Genomic DNA, 16,723 nt, shown 5'->3' on the forward strand with positions numbered 1-16,723 from the left:
CATAAATCTCATTTTTGTGTCATTTGTATTCACTAAGTTAGTTAATTTTTGTGGACTGTCATTCAGAGCGAGACGACAGATCACACATCATGTTAGTTTTCTTTATTTTGCAAAAAGCAAAAAAATTTTTACTGTGTGTACACAAATAAAAGAAGACATTCCAGAGTTTTTAATAATATATATAACTCTTATTTGTATGTCCTAAATTGCCGGAGTATTTTTAGTGTCTTTCGCACTGGTAAGAAAAATACCGAGGTGTTATCGGCGGCGTGACCACTGACCCCTGAGCGTTAAAGCTAGCATTGTCAGATTAATATGATTTAGACAATATTAGACCATATCTGATATATGGTGATGAGTAAGTTTTATTTAACAATATAAACAACACGGAATGATTCAAAACAAAAGCTATACAGAGCTTACTGATGGAAACCACTCGGCAGCGAGGCAGACCGGAGCGAGCGATCGATCTTCGACGGTTCAGTCCTTGAATCTGGTGTCGAAGAGAGAGCGGGAACCCTGAAAAACACACATTCAAACCTCTGAAGCAACAGGAGCTATATCTAAATAAAATACTGTAATTAACAATGAACAGAAAAGTGAAAAGAAGCTATAAAAATGAAAAGTGTTTATATTTATTTAATTTTTTAAAATGAATTGTGCAGCTTTTGTATCAGTTAGCGTATGTTTAATGTGAACGGAAGCACGTGAGCATCATATGATTGATAATTCATGTTTGTGTGGTTCAGCTCACAGGCTCGAGCGTTGCAGCCCTCCATTCTCATGCAGATGAAACTCTCAGATGGACATATGTATCGATTTGAGGTAATGGTTCTTATACTGATCGATTACATTGTTTCGTAGTACACTGTAGTCAAACCATTTTATTATTAATTTATCTGATATTTACAGATGTATCAAAAACAGAAGCCTATGAATGTTAGCATCTGCATTTTATTGAAAAGTGCTGTAAAAAAAATCATATTTTCTGACGAATAACAAAGAGTACTTTATTAGGTCTGCTTATTTTCTGTAAACTGTATTGACTTGTTAAAAATGCAGAACAAAAGGTTAAGCATACAAATACTCCCAAAATAAATGCAAAAATAAATATAGTTGATACTGCTCCATTTCTGCTGCCTAAGAGTTCCCAAAAGTGCAGTCAGCTGAACTCGGAACACTTGGAATAACACTCAAGATTCATATGAACTACTTTAATGCAACATAAAAGAATTGAGTGCGTTATTCCAAGTGTTCCGAGTTCAGCTGACTGCTTTGTTGAAAACAGACTGAAAATTTGTTAAGATTTAAACCTGATTTTAAGTAAGTGTGTGTTTGTGTACATGTTTTTGTGAGACATCAGGACACAAATGTGTATAATGACATGGGCATGACATATGTATTACAAGGAGAGGGTTATTTATGAGGACATTCCCCATGTCTCCACTTTTCAAAAGGCTTATAAATCACACAGAAGAGTTTTTGTGAGGAAAGTAAAAGTGTGCACAGTTTCCTGTGATGGGTAGGGGGAGAGAAAATACAGTTTGTACAGTATAAAAACCATTACGCCTATGGAATGACCCCACATTTCACAAAAACAAACGTGTGTGTGTGTGTGTGTGTGTGTGAGAGAGAGAGAGAGACAGAGAGAGAGAGATTTATTCATTTATTTCTCTCTCTCTCTCTTTTCTAGGTTCCAGTTGTCAAATTCCAGGAGCTTCGGTACAATGTGTCTCTAATTTTAAAGGAAATGAATGACACAGAAAAGAGAAGTATTCTCAAAATTCAAGACTGATAGATAATTTAGATTAAATTGTTTACCTTGTGTAAAAGATAATATTTGTGTCAGCAGTGAGAAAAACACTCTTGATGAAAATCACTTATGAGGTTCTTCCGAATCTGTCTAGTCTTTTCTAATAATTGGGCAATTTTGTTAGTACTGAATTCATTTTTATAAACTTTATGATTTGTGGTTAATTGTGTTAAACTGATTCTTGTTTGTCAGTGTGTGGACAAGAAACACCGTTTACCACATTTATCTATAAAAATAAATGATATCTCTCTTATTGACATAAGTTTCTTCTCACAGTCATTCTACTATTTAAAGTTGCAGTACAGAAGATTTTTCAGGTTGGATTTTGCAGAAAATGTCATGTTAGATCAGCTCTCCATGTCAGAAATATCAGATGTGATCGAACCCCAGACACCGGATCCTGCCAGAAGATATCCCGTTTTGTCTGATACCCAAAAATGTAATGACTGGAGCAGGAGCAGGCCATGAAGCAATGATGACAGAAACAGATAAACAGAGTTCATTGGATCATCTAAAGCCTTGTTTATACTTTAGAGATTATTTATATATCATATTAGTATTATATTAAATATTTTAAAATCAATGTTTGAGCGAGAGACAAATCAGATAAAACTATGAACTTTGCATCTACACTATCATTGAACTGAACTGATCGCTGTCTTCTGTCGATCAGCTTATAGCTGAAATGAGATGATTTAATAAAAACATATTTGTTTCAGCATTAAAGCTGTTATTTTCCTGTTTAATAAAGTGAAGCTGCTTTAAATAATCTGAAACATCATCACTGAAATGAGCTAGGCTGATGAGTTTTGAGTTTTGTCATCTTTTAAATGAATTGTAGAGCTCTAAACTCCCTCGGGAACATGTCCGTGTGTTCCAGACGTTACTGTGACCATCAGAACTGAGAGGATGTTACTGTGTGTGTATGTGACTTCATTTTACTGCTTTTAAAGTTTTTTAACTGAATTGCTTTGGGTAACACTTTGGTTGATTTTAAAACTGACACAACAGTTCAGATGTAATCCGGCGTACTCTGATGGAAAAGTGGATAGTTTTAGATAGCAGAGAAAACCTGTATGTCATAGGAAATTAATTAAGTGTATCTGAAGCAAGGTTAAAAACAATCTTAAATTGTGTCTTAACATTTTTTTCTTAACAATATAGCACCCTGATTGTTAGTTTACTACAGTTTTTAAACACTTTCAGTAAAAATATTTGAAAGTTATACTTTTATTCAGAAAGAATGCATTAAATGGATCAGAAATATCCTGCATCAGAATCACACGCATGCGTCGTGTTGATCACATGATCAGCTTTGGCCAATACTGAGCCGTTTGGACATAGAACCTGGAAGCTGCAATGAAAATAGCATAGCAGAGGAGAAACAGGGAGTTATTTTTGTTTTTGCGCACAAAAAGTATTCTCGTCTCTTCATAACATTAAGGTTGATCCACTGCAGTCACATGACTGTTTTAACGATGTCTTTAGTTCCTTTCTGGATCTTGAAAGTCTTGATTATATTGCTGTCTGTGGACGAGTCATAAACCTCTTAGATTCCATTAAAAATATCTTAATTTGTGTTACGACATGAGGGTAATTAATGACAGAATTTACATTTTTGGGTGAACTAACCCTTTAAGACTTTAACATTGTTACACAAATATATTTCAAATAAATTATGTTCTTTTGAACTTTCTATTTAGCAAAGAATACTGAAAAAAAAGAGATCAGTTTCTACAAAAATATGATCACTACTTTTTTTTTTTTTTTTTGTCCTGAACTTTAAGAGCAGAACAAGGTTTATTTGAGAAATGATCTCATATCACAACAAATCATATCAATACACAGCTGACTTTCAAAAATATTCTGCAGTCTGAATACACATTTCTCAGTTCATCGACTGTACATTCAGAAAGTTGTTGTTTTTTTATGGCTTAAAAGCGACGTCCCTCTGCAGTCTCTGTCTGTACTCGAGGCTTCAGACATCACAGTTTGTGGAGCAAGAACCTCTGATTTGTAATGGCAAACTTTCTTGCAATTCTGGCCTGGACAGGCGACGCTTAAACTCATCGGTGGTAAAGTAGTACATCACTGGATCCAGACAGCAGTTCAGACTCGCTAGACACAAGGTAATTGGATGAACATGGAGGACTACAAACTTAAATTTATCACTAACGTTAGCTGATTTGGCCAAGAAGTCTAAAGGGAAAGTTATGTGATAGGGCACAAAACAGACCAGGAATACACCAGCACAACTCAACACCATCTTGAGCGCCTTGTGCTTTTCCCCCGTGTCCTGCGGTACGGAAGTTTTCTCACGCAGACTCGCTGCGGTCAACCAGGTGCAGGTGACCACTACAGCCAGCGGAAGAAGAAATCCGGTGATTTCTGCAACTGTCACAAGGGATATTCCCTCTCCCATGCTGAGTTTTATCATGGGTAGCTCGGCGAAGCAGCATTTTGCATCTTTATCTTCTTCTGCGTTTTTCCGTAGAAGAGGGAACGGCAGACATCCCAAACACACCACTAACCACCCGACCAGAGACCAGCTGCGGTCCCGCCGTCTCTTTGAGCTGCTGTAGCGCAGCGGCTGGATGATGAGCCGACAGCGTCTCACACTGATGCAGGCCAGGAAGAAGATGCTGGCATACATATTGACATATTTCACATAGAAACAGATCATGCAAGCGATCTTACCGAAAGGCCATGAATTGTTCAAATAGTAGTAGACGCGCAGAGGTAGCGATAGCACCTGCAGCAGATCGGCGACGGCCAGGTTGATCATGAATATCACTGCCTTCTTTGTCTCCTTTATGTAGGCATAAAAAACCCAGAGCGCGAGAACATTGCCGATCAGTCCAGGAACTAGAATCACTGTGTAGAAGACTGCATAAATATGATGCTGATAATCTCGTATTGTTTGTAGGTCAGTGGTATTGCAGGAGAGGTTGCTGTCACTCATCTTCCTCTCATTTAACTGGAATCCGAGAGTTTTCCAATGAACTCTATGAATGTTGAGGGTTTATTGAGTTCAGCTTGGCATTGCACTGTAGTTTTGGGATGGCACACTTTGTTAGAAACCTCTCAAAGTCCAAAACAGCATCCAGTAAACACAAAAATACCTTATCAAAATGTGGTTATTTAAAAAATCCCAGAAATAGTCTTCTGACATTGTTACTTCCGCACAAGAGTTGTAGTTTCAATGTGTCCGGTTCTGAAAGACAGCAGAGACGGCTTAAGTTATATACCATAAAGCATTCCTATAGTCTAACATTAGAAGGAAAACTATGGGATGAAGTTAGTCTCATAATTATTAACAAAGACATGCACAGTTATCCATGAACTTCACAAAAGTTGCAAATGTATCTTATTATTAAACTCTGTTTAACTGGACCACGACTGAACCTGGTTTCTCCCAATGTGTTTTTTCTCCATTTTCTTTTCTTTACCTGTTGGAGTTTGGGTTCTTGAAACTGTCGCCTCTGGCTTGCTTAGTCGGGGACACTTAATATTCAACAATATTACTGATCTGTCTGCATTGATACTATTGAACTGAACTGAGCTGGACGATGACATCACTTTCTCCAGAGCTGCACTATGAACGCTAACGCTCAGAATAATTCAGTGGTTAGAGTAGGACAGGGCGAGATAATTAGATTCTAATGATTCTTGATGGCTGCTCTGTTAAGTCTTCGTCGTCAGCTAGGAACCTGGGTGTGCTCTTTGATACCAATCTTTCATTTGAAGGTCATGTTACTAGCATCTGTAAAACCACATTCTTCCATCTTAAAAATATATCTAAACTACGACATATGCTCTCAATGAAGAATGCAGAACAGTTAGTTCATGCGTTCATGACCTCAAGGCTAGATTACTGTAACGCTCTACTGGGTGGTTGTTCCTCCCGCTTGATAAACAAACTCCAGCTGGTCCAAACGCAGCAGCTAGAGTTCTTACTAGAACTAGGAAGTATGACCATATTAGCCCAGTTCTGTCGTCACTGCATTGGCTTCCTGTTAAACATCGTACAGATTTTAAAATCTTGCTAATTACTTACAAAGCACTAAATGTTTTAGCTGAGCGAGCTCTTAATGCATTATAGTCCTTCACGTCTATTGCGATCAGTTTAAATCTAGACTAAAAACGCATCTCTTTAACCTGGCACACACATAACACATTATCTCTACTTCTATAATTCAAATCATGTCAATTATTAGGCTGCATACGGGAACACTTCCCATAACGCCTGATGAACTCATCAGAAGAAGGATGGCGTCTACGATAATATTAGTCTCTGTTTTTCCCAAGGTTTACCGTAGTCAACCGGATCCAGGCCGTATCCAGATGAGATGAAGGACCTGCGCCACACAGTAGTGTAGTGCTCTCGTCTCATCCATCCATTCAAACAAGCATGCTTTACTATCAGGTAATGTTTGCTCATTCATGCTTTAGTGATTTATGGACGCATATAGATTTGAACTGAGCGAGAGCTATCGTATGTCGATTTGTTTAATGCTGTTCACTCTAAAATTGCAGAGTTGTTTGTGTGTCCTTGAGTTTCATTAACTCACTTAAATGTGGTCGTGAGGAACTGTAGCTCTGTGTATGGGTTTTATCATTTGAGGTAGAAAGTAGTCTTATTTTGATATATAGGCTGTATCTGAAAGAACATACTTCTCTACTATAATAGTTGGTGAAAAACAGTATGTGACAAAAGAAGTATGTCTGAATTCACTGAACGCACTCATAAAACAGTAGGCAAAAAGTCTGCCCGGATGTCTGATGGACACTCAGAATGATTAGTATTTGAATGAAATATGAGCGAACCGTATGCTTAAGAAGTATTGTGAAGTGTCTTATTTACGTAAATCCTGTTGTTTTCATGAAACTCGGTTTTGTAGGTATCTTTTAAAGAAGAACCATCCATTTGATTTTAACTCCTTTTTCTTAAGTCTAGTTATCTTAAAGATATTTGATTAAAGGCGAGTGCACACTGTGAGATTTTGGCCATTTTGGTCATCTGAGACAAATTTTGAGAAACCTAAAAGATTCCTATAATCCTAGGCAAAAATCTGTAGTCTTTAACTGTCTTAACTGTCGTACAGTCTGACATAAATGACAGCTGAGATCCCCCAGTGTGACACAAGGATCATGTTCCTACAGTCTGACAAGCAACAATCGTAAAGGACTGTTATAAATTGTTAAAAGGATTTAATACAAGTGTTCATTCAAGGTATTTATACATTTTTTCAGGACTAGCACAACTATTGTTACTATCTTTTTTTTGTTTTGTGGTGAATTACCTGTTTCTTTGTGGAGAATATGTGTTAATATTGTTTACGTATATATGCAGACTTTGTTTCCTTCTTCCTTGTAAGCATCGTGTTTTTCGTCTGCGGCTGCTGGTGACTGAATTCTGTTCTGAATTGGGGTGTGAACTATGATCAGTGGTTTTACTTTTCTTCACACTGTTCTGTCTTCTCTCTCACACTGAAAATAAACTTGTCAAAGTGTTTTAGACATCTACTATTTTATGTCAAATATGGTCTCTGAGTTGTGATAAAACTGCTTGTGTAAGTGATGAAACTCACACTACAGGGTGTTGCCAGTTATCTGCCCTCTTGTTTTATTAAAAGTATAACCAAGTATAAAACATAATATAATACTATAATTTTAGCATACTCTGTTCACACAGCAGGGCTTCAGTGAAAACGCAGCTGTGAGTCCTGAACATTTACAGGAGTGAGTTCGGTTATAGAATGCGATAAAATCCGAAATCCGAATCGCTGAAAAAAGCAGCAGAATAAAGATTGAATCATGAAGTCTCCTGAGAGACGCCACACCTCTAAATCCACCGATGCCTTACTGGAATAATAAATGATCATCATTTGTGTATCATCCTCAGTTTCAGCTGAACCACTAATGCTTACAGAGATATTCACCTTATTTTCCGCGACATCAATGGTGGCGCCATTACGTTCGTTTTGTCATCTTACTTCCATCTTAGTAGTCGCTAGCGGTAATCCTATAGCTGTAACGGTGGATGAGTATTATATGCTCAGTTAGGGGCTGTCATAACAATTAGATTAAGAAGAGAGATCAGTTGAAACGGCATCAACGATGTTACGAATACAATGTGAAGTGGTCCGAGTGTTGTGGTACACTTTACACCCACCACCTTAAGACGAGGAGCACCCGAGGCAATGGCTGAAGGCGCTAAACTTGAAGTGACCACCCAAGCGCCCTTATGTGTGTTCGCACCATTTCATGGACAGGAGGCCGACTGACAAACACCCTTTCCCCGAGAAATGGCTCGGCAACGATGTTCCGGTAAATAAGTCACGGCGGATGCTGAACAGGTTGGCAGATTCAGGTAAGCTAACTACATGTTAACCTAACGTTAGATTTGTGAAGTCCGTTCTATGAATACAGAAGAGCAGTTCACAAAATACAACGAATCTTGCGTTATTACAATTGCCACCTATATATTTCATATGTAGGATAGTACAATGATACATATTTAAGATAGGATTGTGGTACATTATAGTTTAAAAATAGCTTAAGTTACTTACATTATTCCTGTAATTCATAGAGATTGCAGGTGATAGCAGGCTAGCTAGCTACATCTCTCATATTGATATTGACCTAACTATAGAGTTAGTTAGAGATTGTGTATATACTGTCTTGTTTTTAATGCATCTCTCTCACACACTGTTCTGTTAAAGTAATGCAATCTTATATTAATTCTCATGATCAATAATTACTAATGTAAAAAAAAATGTGTATGGTTATATTATTTCCACAGATGCATCGATGAGCGTCAGTGATCAACTGTGAGGACGATCACATCCACATGCCCTGAACTGTGATGCAGAAACACACTGGGAGGATCCATCTGTCTTTGACCACAACTACACTTCAAAATCACATCTCAATCTGAAGCCTCCTACATCTGATATGAGAATGAAATGCGTTGAGCTGGCGCCATTGTACACAACTGTGCTGAGAAACAACCACCATTCATTCAGCCGCCGAGCACCTTCCCAATATATACACCAACAGCTTCCAGCTACACACTTGGGATCAGCTTCTGACGACTCTGATGGAGCTGCGTCGTAATTTATTGCAGGGTGATCATTAGGGTGGTCATATCAGGATGATAATTTATCTATATCAGCACTGGAGTAAACAGTGATGTCATCATCCAGCTAAGTTCAGTTCGCATACAATGTTGTCAATGCAGACAGATCAAAACACTGTTGAATATCAAAGGAAGGTGAAACTTGTCATTCCAGCATTCACCAAGAGACGCACACAACTCTCTGAAGAAGACACCAACACCAGGCGCATCACTAATGTACATGGGTCATATGACTGAAAATCTTCAAAATCCTTTCTTACAACAGTTCAAATTAACCTCACCCCTAAAATTGATCTTTTAGAGAATTTGCCCATTTTACCCTTCTGAGCAACATGATTTCTGATGTAGAGGACGAATAAATGTTGATTTTAGGTATGTTTCTCTGTGCTGTGGTTTTACTTTAACTAATCAGTGTAAATAGTGTATGTATTTATTTTTATGAACCTTTACAATATGACCAAATGTTGTCCATCTTAAAATTATTTCTATAAACCTTTACAATATGATCAAATGTGATGGGGTTTCTTTTTATCTTTACAATGTGGCCAGATGATAGCTGTCAGTATCTTTTTAATAAAACCATATAATGTGAGCTCTTACAATTTAAAGGGATGAAGTATTCTGATTTAAATAGAATAAGTCATGTCAAGTTTGCAAATCAATTCTATCTTGGTTTATTGCATATGAAAATTAAATGGTGAAACATGAAGGTCAGTAAAAGTTGTCTAGCTTCCTGATAACAGCAAACACTCTTACGACTGATTTTATCACAATGTGTTAAATTACACATTTTCTAAAATACAAATCACAAAGTTATCTTTAACAAAACTGATTTAAAATAATCCCAGTCGTCTTCACCTACACCCTCTACATGCTGCTCCATCGACTCAGTCCCATGGTTTACTCCGGCCACTTCCTCATATCGTCTAACAGTTACGGCCGTTAACAGTGACGGTATGAGACTATCTGATCGTCGTATAAAGTTTTCTCCGTGCTCCCAATTTGAAACATTTACTGCATTAACGTTATTTGTCATTTCTCTAAAGTTATAGCTCACAATAAACAATCTTTTAATTACTGATCTAGCTACCGGATGTGCCGAGTCAGTTTAGCGGAAGTCGGATGACAAAATGTGGAAGAGCGGAGAATTAAAAATGGGCGTGGCGGAATAAGGTGAATAAAGAAGCCCAAATGAATGAAGTACTGAAAAAACAGCTCTGTTGGGGTTTCTGAACGCTTTTGTCAAAGATTTGTTGGGCAAACAGTAACTTAATCTATTCTGTGTCTTATGATGTAAGTTTGACAAAATATTAATAATATTAACTGAATTTGCTGTGGTGCTAAACAGATCTATAGTGAAAGTATTTCTGTAATAGAGTCACATGAGAAGAGTCAAACTACCAAAACAGTGTAAATCATGAATAAAATCATTGGCGTTTGGCATCACTCAGTGGAGCTGCTGAATTTCTTTGGCACAGTTCTGTGAGGATCGTGTAAGACAGCAGAAGAAAGTCTTAAAATCAAAACTTATCAAATAGGACACACTAAGTAAAGATGTGAATGCATGCAGGCGTATCACCTGATGCACAAACACACATATTACATGTTACATGTACAAAAAGTGATACATTCACACAAGATATAACATTTGTATTCACAAACATGCCTCTGTTTGTACAAAATGCTTCACATTCTTGTAATTCAGAATTTTGCAGACTATAATAATAGCACTGCAGCTTATTCATTATTCAAAGCCAAATGAATCAAATAGGATGAACTCAGAAAAGCATCAGTGAATGAACACGTCACCTGATACACAAACGCACATCTTACTTGTTGCATACACAAATTATGATACACTCAGACAAAAGAAAACATTTGTGTTTACAAACATGGATCCATTTGTACAGTTCATTTCACATGCATTGTGAATTATAAAGATAAAAGTTGAATGGACAGTAAAATACATTTGCATCATTTCTCAGGGTCATGGATAACTGTCACGTACCTTCTAAACACATTTTGCATTCCTGACCACCTGATTCAGAGCACCTACTGAGGTCTGTGTGTTTTCAGAGAGAACTGAGAGAGTTGTTTTTCATATTGTTTTCATATAGGCAAAACTCACTAGATTCACACCGAACACCCCTGAGGGCAAATGCAACACAATGTTTTTTAGGTGGGTCACAATTATTCAGTATAATAATCTGGAAACCCTTTTTTCCCTTTTTGCTGTTTGTCACAGTGTGTGTGTGTGTGTGTGTGTGTGTGTGTTGGTTTGTGGGTGGTGTGTGTACAAGGTTCACGATGAAAGTGTGTCATTTATCTCTGTATGGGAATTTCCGTGTATTACTGCACTCGTTTCAAAGTAACATATCATCCCACTTGACTGCTTTTTATAATTAACACAGAATTCATCATTTTCTGCTATTGATTATTGATGTTTCTCTCTCAGACTACATAAATGATTACATCTTGAAATCCTACAAACACACAAAACCATCTATCTATAAAATATTAATATGCTGATTAGTATGGCATATGTGATGAATATATGTTTTTTTTATTTATTTTTTATAGGTATTGGATATAGGTGGGATGATACAAAATGTATTAAAATAATATTGTTATAAACAGTCTGTTGAAATAACTGCCCATGGACATAAAGGCTAACAGGGTAAAAGTCACACTGAGAAAGAACAAAACGCAAATTCACAACGGAAATGTTGCTAAAACGATCAGTTTCCTGGACTCTGTTCATTGTAAAGTAATGAACAGAATAATTTTAGATGAACAATCAAAGCAGAGCCAGAACCTCACCAGAACTCTGGGCATTTGAGATTCATATTTATATAAGCCAGTTTTATATCAGCTGTGACAATCTGTTAGTGTGAAATTTTTGGTCAACTGAATAATATTATTTAAACTAATCTTTTGGTTGATGTATATTATTAGTAGAAGAAGTATTATTCATATTATTGAACTTCAGACTGTCTTTAGATTCAGCTTGACTTTCATATTTCTGTGTTCTTTTTTAAGAGTGTAAGAGTGAAAAATGAATCTTAATGTCAGAGATCAGCAGTTTAGTCTTACTGAGTTTTGAAAGCATGTAAAAAAAGATGCCCCTGCGTTTGTCAACCCACCATATTCATACACCAGAAGGCCATGTGAGCATTACTCTAGTTGAGGTTCAGCCCAGTTTAGGGCTAGGATTCGGTCTACCACAGTTAATAATGGTCTGATCCACACGCAGTAAAGGACAGTATAACAGAGTATCTTACCTCGAGTGAGTGAATGTGGTCCCTGCATGAATGTCTGACAGAAACACACTGCAACCCATGAACATGTGACCGCAACCCAAAGCAGACAACGTTTCATCAGATAAACTCCCTGTTTCTCAATATCTACATCAGTCCAACTCACTAATGGAAACACATCTCCTTTGAAACAGTTCTGACTTTTTTCCTGTATTTAATATATATATATATATATATATATATATATATATATATATATATATATATATAGTATCCCGACTGATGTACTTTCTGTTTCTGTGTCAGCTCACGCTGACAGTTTTTTCTCGATGTCAGTAGTTTCCTGTGGGGGAGTGAACAGCGTTCTGCTGCTTTTATACTCCTACTTCTGCTATTTGTCACAGCATTGGCTGATCGCTGCTGGTGATGAAAAAACAACATTCTCCTGAGATAAGTTGCTTTTGCTTTTCTTTACTGTTTTTAAGTCATTCATAAAAATAAAAAAAAACAATTAAAAAAAAAACAATTCTGCATTAGATTTACATATCATAACAGACATTTTGACTGGAAACTGAATATTCCAGCATTGTACACATTTATGCACTTTTTGCTAAATACATCCACAGTTAATTACTTACATTTATATTGACTGACTGACTGAAAGAGAGCCAGACATTGATGATTCCAGCCAGCTGTGCTTTATGCCATTCAAAATATTAAATTAATAGAAAGAACTCAGGGCTATTTATTAATTTATTTTGTTTTCTATTTATTTTTTAACTGATTTTTGTCAGATATTTTCTCTTTCAGCCTGTTTTCTGTTATATTCTTAGCACATGATTGTGGAGTGTATATATATATATATATATATATATATATATATATATATATAGCTATATATATATATATATGTATATATACATGGAGTGTATATAATTTCATAATTTTAAGTGAATGTGTTGTGTCAGTTCACTGAATCACGCTTCTATCCCTGATCGAATTGAAATGGTCAATAACCCTTCTCTCAACTCTCATCAGATATTCTGAATAAATTGATTTTTGACATCAAAAGCATTCGATCTTGTAAGACATTTATATCTCTGTGTGTTAAAGTCTGACCTCAATAATGTCATGATTCCTGTCTTGTGTTAAAGGACTTTTAAGTTGTTAAGTGTTTTCTGTTCCTATTGTTTCTGTATTTAGTTACTGTTTGGTTTGTACCTTGTTTGTTTCCATAGTTACCCTCACTCGTTTCCATGACAATTCACCACCTTCACCTGTCCTTGTTATCTTTTTGTTAGCATTTAAACCCAGTTTTCCCATGTTCTTTGTCTGGTGTTTCACACGTGGTTTTCAGTTCTTTCCACTCGTCTTGATTTACTCTGTTTGGCCTTTGTGTGGCTACATTTTGTTATTTTATTCAGTGCTTATTAAAAACATGTGTAGGGTAGGCAGGAGCAATACATACAGTAGGTTCTACTACCTATTACATCAATCGCTATAGTGACTTCATTTCAGATCATATTAACTAATCATTTCATATTCATTAATATTAATTTAGAATATAGACAATACTTATATTATATCTAGATCGGCAATATGTTTCATCTCCCCAATATTAAACCATTCCTTTTGTTTTTTTATTAAAAACAAAAATAACAGAACATGAATTTATAAATGTTTCATTTCTATAATTCAAAGTAACATCAAGACCACAAATCCCTTTACTCTAAGGCTATAAATATGACTGCTGGATCATTATTTAGTAGAACAAAATAACTGTAAAATACTGTTTACACACAAAATCTTTACTTGTCACACTATTTCTGAAACCTGACACTCAAACCACACACCAAATCTGTGAAAGCATACATTAATTCTCAGCCTTCAATTTCATGAAACACTTTTTGCAAAATGCATGTATATAACACACAAAAATCTAACAGGAAGAATCATGATTTCCTTTTTCAAACACAACCTATGTTTCTGTCCAACTGCACATGGTTGATGTATTTCTTTTCTCTCTTACTGTGTATTCACAACCACAAATGCTTACAGTAAAAAAGAAGTTTGGTTTCAATCTTGCTTTACCGTAAACTGAACATCTCTCTGCCAGTTAATTTCAGTCTTGTACAGAAATGTACACAGGAGCTCATGAAAGAAGAGCTTTAGGTTTTGATTAACTGTGTGTATACGGTATATCCATAAATAGAAAATTATAGCAAAGGTGTTTGCAAAGTAAGACAAATGTTTGCTTTTTAGATGTGTTTGTGATATTTTGAATGCAGTGCTTCATTTTTCAAGAGATGTCAGGCATTTTGTGTGTGCAATTCTTGGATTTGTGTGTTAAGTTTTGAAAATGTGTGTAAGCAGTTTAAAGAAACCTGTCAATCAGTGCATTGAAAGAGTGCTGTCTGCCGCTGCACTGTAGGAAATATTTTCATTATTTCACAAATCTTTTGTCAAATCAGCTAAGGTTCACAAGTGTTCTTCAGATAATACAACATTTTGAGTTTCTGTTGAATAAACTAATCTAATTCTTTGAGTCAACTCACATTTTTAGTTTAAATGAACTCAAAATTTTAAGAACCTGGTTAGGCTACTTCAAGTTAAACCAAAAAAAAATTCTGTGCATGATGTTAATCTAATGCCACATCCACAATAATATGTTTTAATTAAAAAAATTAAATATTCAAATGAAAATAACATTTTTTTAAAGTCTTTGCGTTCCATTTTCGCTGGAGGAAACAGTGTGATGAGTGAACACAGTGAAAACTTTACAGTGTTTCGCTCCTGCATCACATTATGTAAACGACATTTATGACAAAGAACTGCAGATATCATGACAATCCATGGATAAACACACATCAGACAAACGGAGGGTACGCTATGGCTGTGTACCGGCCCACTTTGAGCACTAATTTTATTAATAAACCACCAATACTGCACTTGGATCCTACTCTTTATTATCTCTGGAGCACCCAGCATTACAGCATGTGACAGATTACTCCCAAATATGCAGAAAATGGGGAAGCTCAGCTCACACTTGGCCTGTTCAAGCGTCTGCACCCCGCGGCTCCTGCTGAGGCAGTGTGGGGGATTTGTTTGTGCAGGTCGCGGGTGGAACTGGCAGAGGAGTTCGGGAGGGGGAGTCACTTTCCCAGTCTCCTCTCGCCAGTTCAGGCAATTTGCTGGATTTTGAAACCCTTTCTGTGGCATCCTGTGGTGTCTGTCAGGAGTTCATAAACAATAAAGCACACGAGACAAGAGTAGCAAACTTCATCCATCTTGTTTGCTCTTTGCTTCTGTTCTCCACACATTACTTCATTACACAACACTTCAAAATAGTAATCAACAATACAGTTCTTCTCAGATGAGTCCCTTTTCAAAAGTAGACACTGAACTGAAATTGCCCTGCTGTTAGTTATTGAAGCTCTAAGACCGGAGAGAGCAGTCATCATCCGTACTCATTCTAGCTGGATGATCCCAACAGTAGCTTCACGTATCTAAGCTTGGCTGGCAGACATATTTCTGGTGGGATGAAGGACCACCACCTTACAGTGGTGTAATGTAACGAAGTAATAATACTTTGTTACAGTACTTAAGTATTTTTTGGGAGAATCTGTACTTTACTTGAGTTTTTATATTTCTGTCAACTTTTACTTTTACTCCACTACATTTCCTAAATAAATTATATACTTTTACTCCGATACATTTTCCCAAAACATTTTCGTTACTTACTACAAAATAAAGTCGGAAGAACACAGACTGCAAGCAAGCATGTGCAAACAAGTGCTCGCACAATCGCGGTTGATTTAATTTTCCGGGTTGCGTCTGTTGCTGGAGCGGCTGAGAAGAGTGCGCTGTCATTACGAGACATCACGAGAGCGACCTCTAGAGGCGAAATAAAAACTATCACTGATGCCTCGTATGGTTTCTTTTGACACGTGATGTGAGGCTGCACAGAGCGGGTCACTTCAAAACGATTTAAAACGGACAACAAAACGGTATGTTATACAATGTACACTACAGTACATGTTTTCATATCACTATAAAGTAATTAGTTTGTTGACTAGATGCTGCATTAGTGGAGAACAGTATGTTTGTCGTCGAGGCTGACATTAGTAGTAACCTCAAGCGGTTAAAACAATGTGACAAAAAAAAAAAAAAAAAAAAAACACCAACTGTTTAATATCAAGATTGTTACCATTCATTTGCATTAGTTTATAACTATTTGTTCGCTGTTATGCATTCATTATCCGGCGAAGTTGCATATTTAAACTGTATTCTCATACAGCGACAGAAGAATAACAAATCAGAAATGTAGCCTATTCAATTTCAGTTTTTATCGGCACTGTAACACATATTTTGATTAGATAATCATCAATTTTTCTAAAATGGAGCCAAATAATGTGTGAAAGTACACATATAATAGACCCATGCTATGCCTTTGTGTGTAAAGATGGTAATTTTTAAGAATGACTGTTTGGATTTATATGAAATAGTAACATT

The 16,723-nt window shown here is 36.4% G+C and overlaps 2 protein-coding genes across 2 annotated transcripts in view; one reads left to right on the forward strand and one right to left on the reverse strand.

Moving 5' to 3' along the window:
• Positions 1-2,399, forward strand: part of commd5 (COMM domain containing 5) — an 8,243-nt gene extending 5,844 nt beyond the window's left edge. The window contains exons 6-7 of the mRNA XM_067384357.1: positions 750-825; positions 1,694-2,399. Of these exons, the coding sequence (XP_067240458.1) occupies positions 750-825; positions 1,694-1,795 (178 nt within the window). The 3' untranslated portion in view covers positions 1,796-2,399. The remainder of the gene's footprint in view (positions 1-749; positions 826-1,693) is intronic.
• Positions 2,400-3,599: 1,200 nt separating this feature from the next.
• On the reverse strand, positions 3,600-12,560 carry gpr174 (G protein-coupled receptor 174). The gene is made up of 2 exons (XM_067384344.1): positions 12,236-12,560; positions 3,600-5,027 (listed from the first exon to the last, which is right to left on the reverse strand). Exon 2 carries the CDS (start codon positions 4,773-4,775, stop codon positions 3,792-3,794), a length of 984 nt encoding a protein of 327 aa, XP_067240445.1. The 5' UTR covers positions 4,776-5,027; positions 12,236-12,560; the 3' UTR covers positions 3,600-3,791.
• Positions 12,561-16,723: the final 4,163 nt, after the last annotated feature.

This window comes from Chanodichthys erythropterus, chromosome 1 (genome assembly GCF_024489055.1).
Source record: "Chanodichthys erythropterus isolate Z2021 chromosome 1, ASM2448905v1, whole genome shotgun sequence".
In the NCBI taxonomy this organism is placed as follows: domain Eukaryota; kingdom Metazoa; phylum Chordata; class Actinopteri; order Cypriniformes; family Xenocyprididae; genus Chanodichthys; species Chanodichthys erythropterus.

Bases quoted from the DNA above. Each gene is read 5' to 3' on its own strand.
- gpr174 (XM_067384344.1), bottom strand. From the start codon at position 4,775: ATGAGTGACAGCAACCTCTCCTGCAATACCACTGACCTACAAACAATA.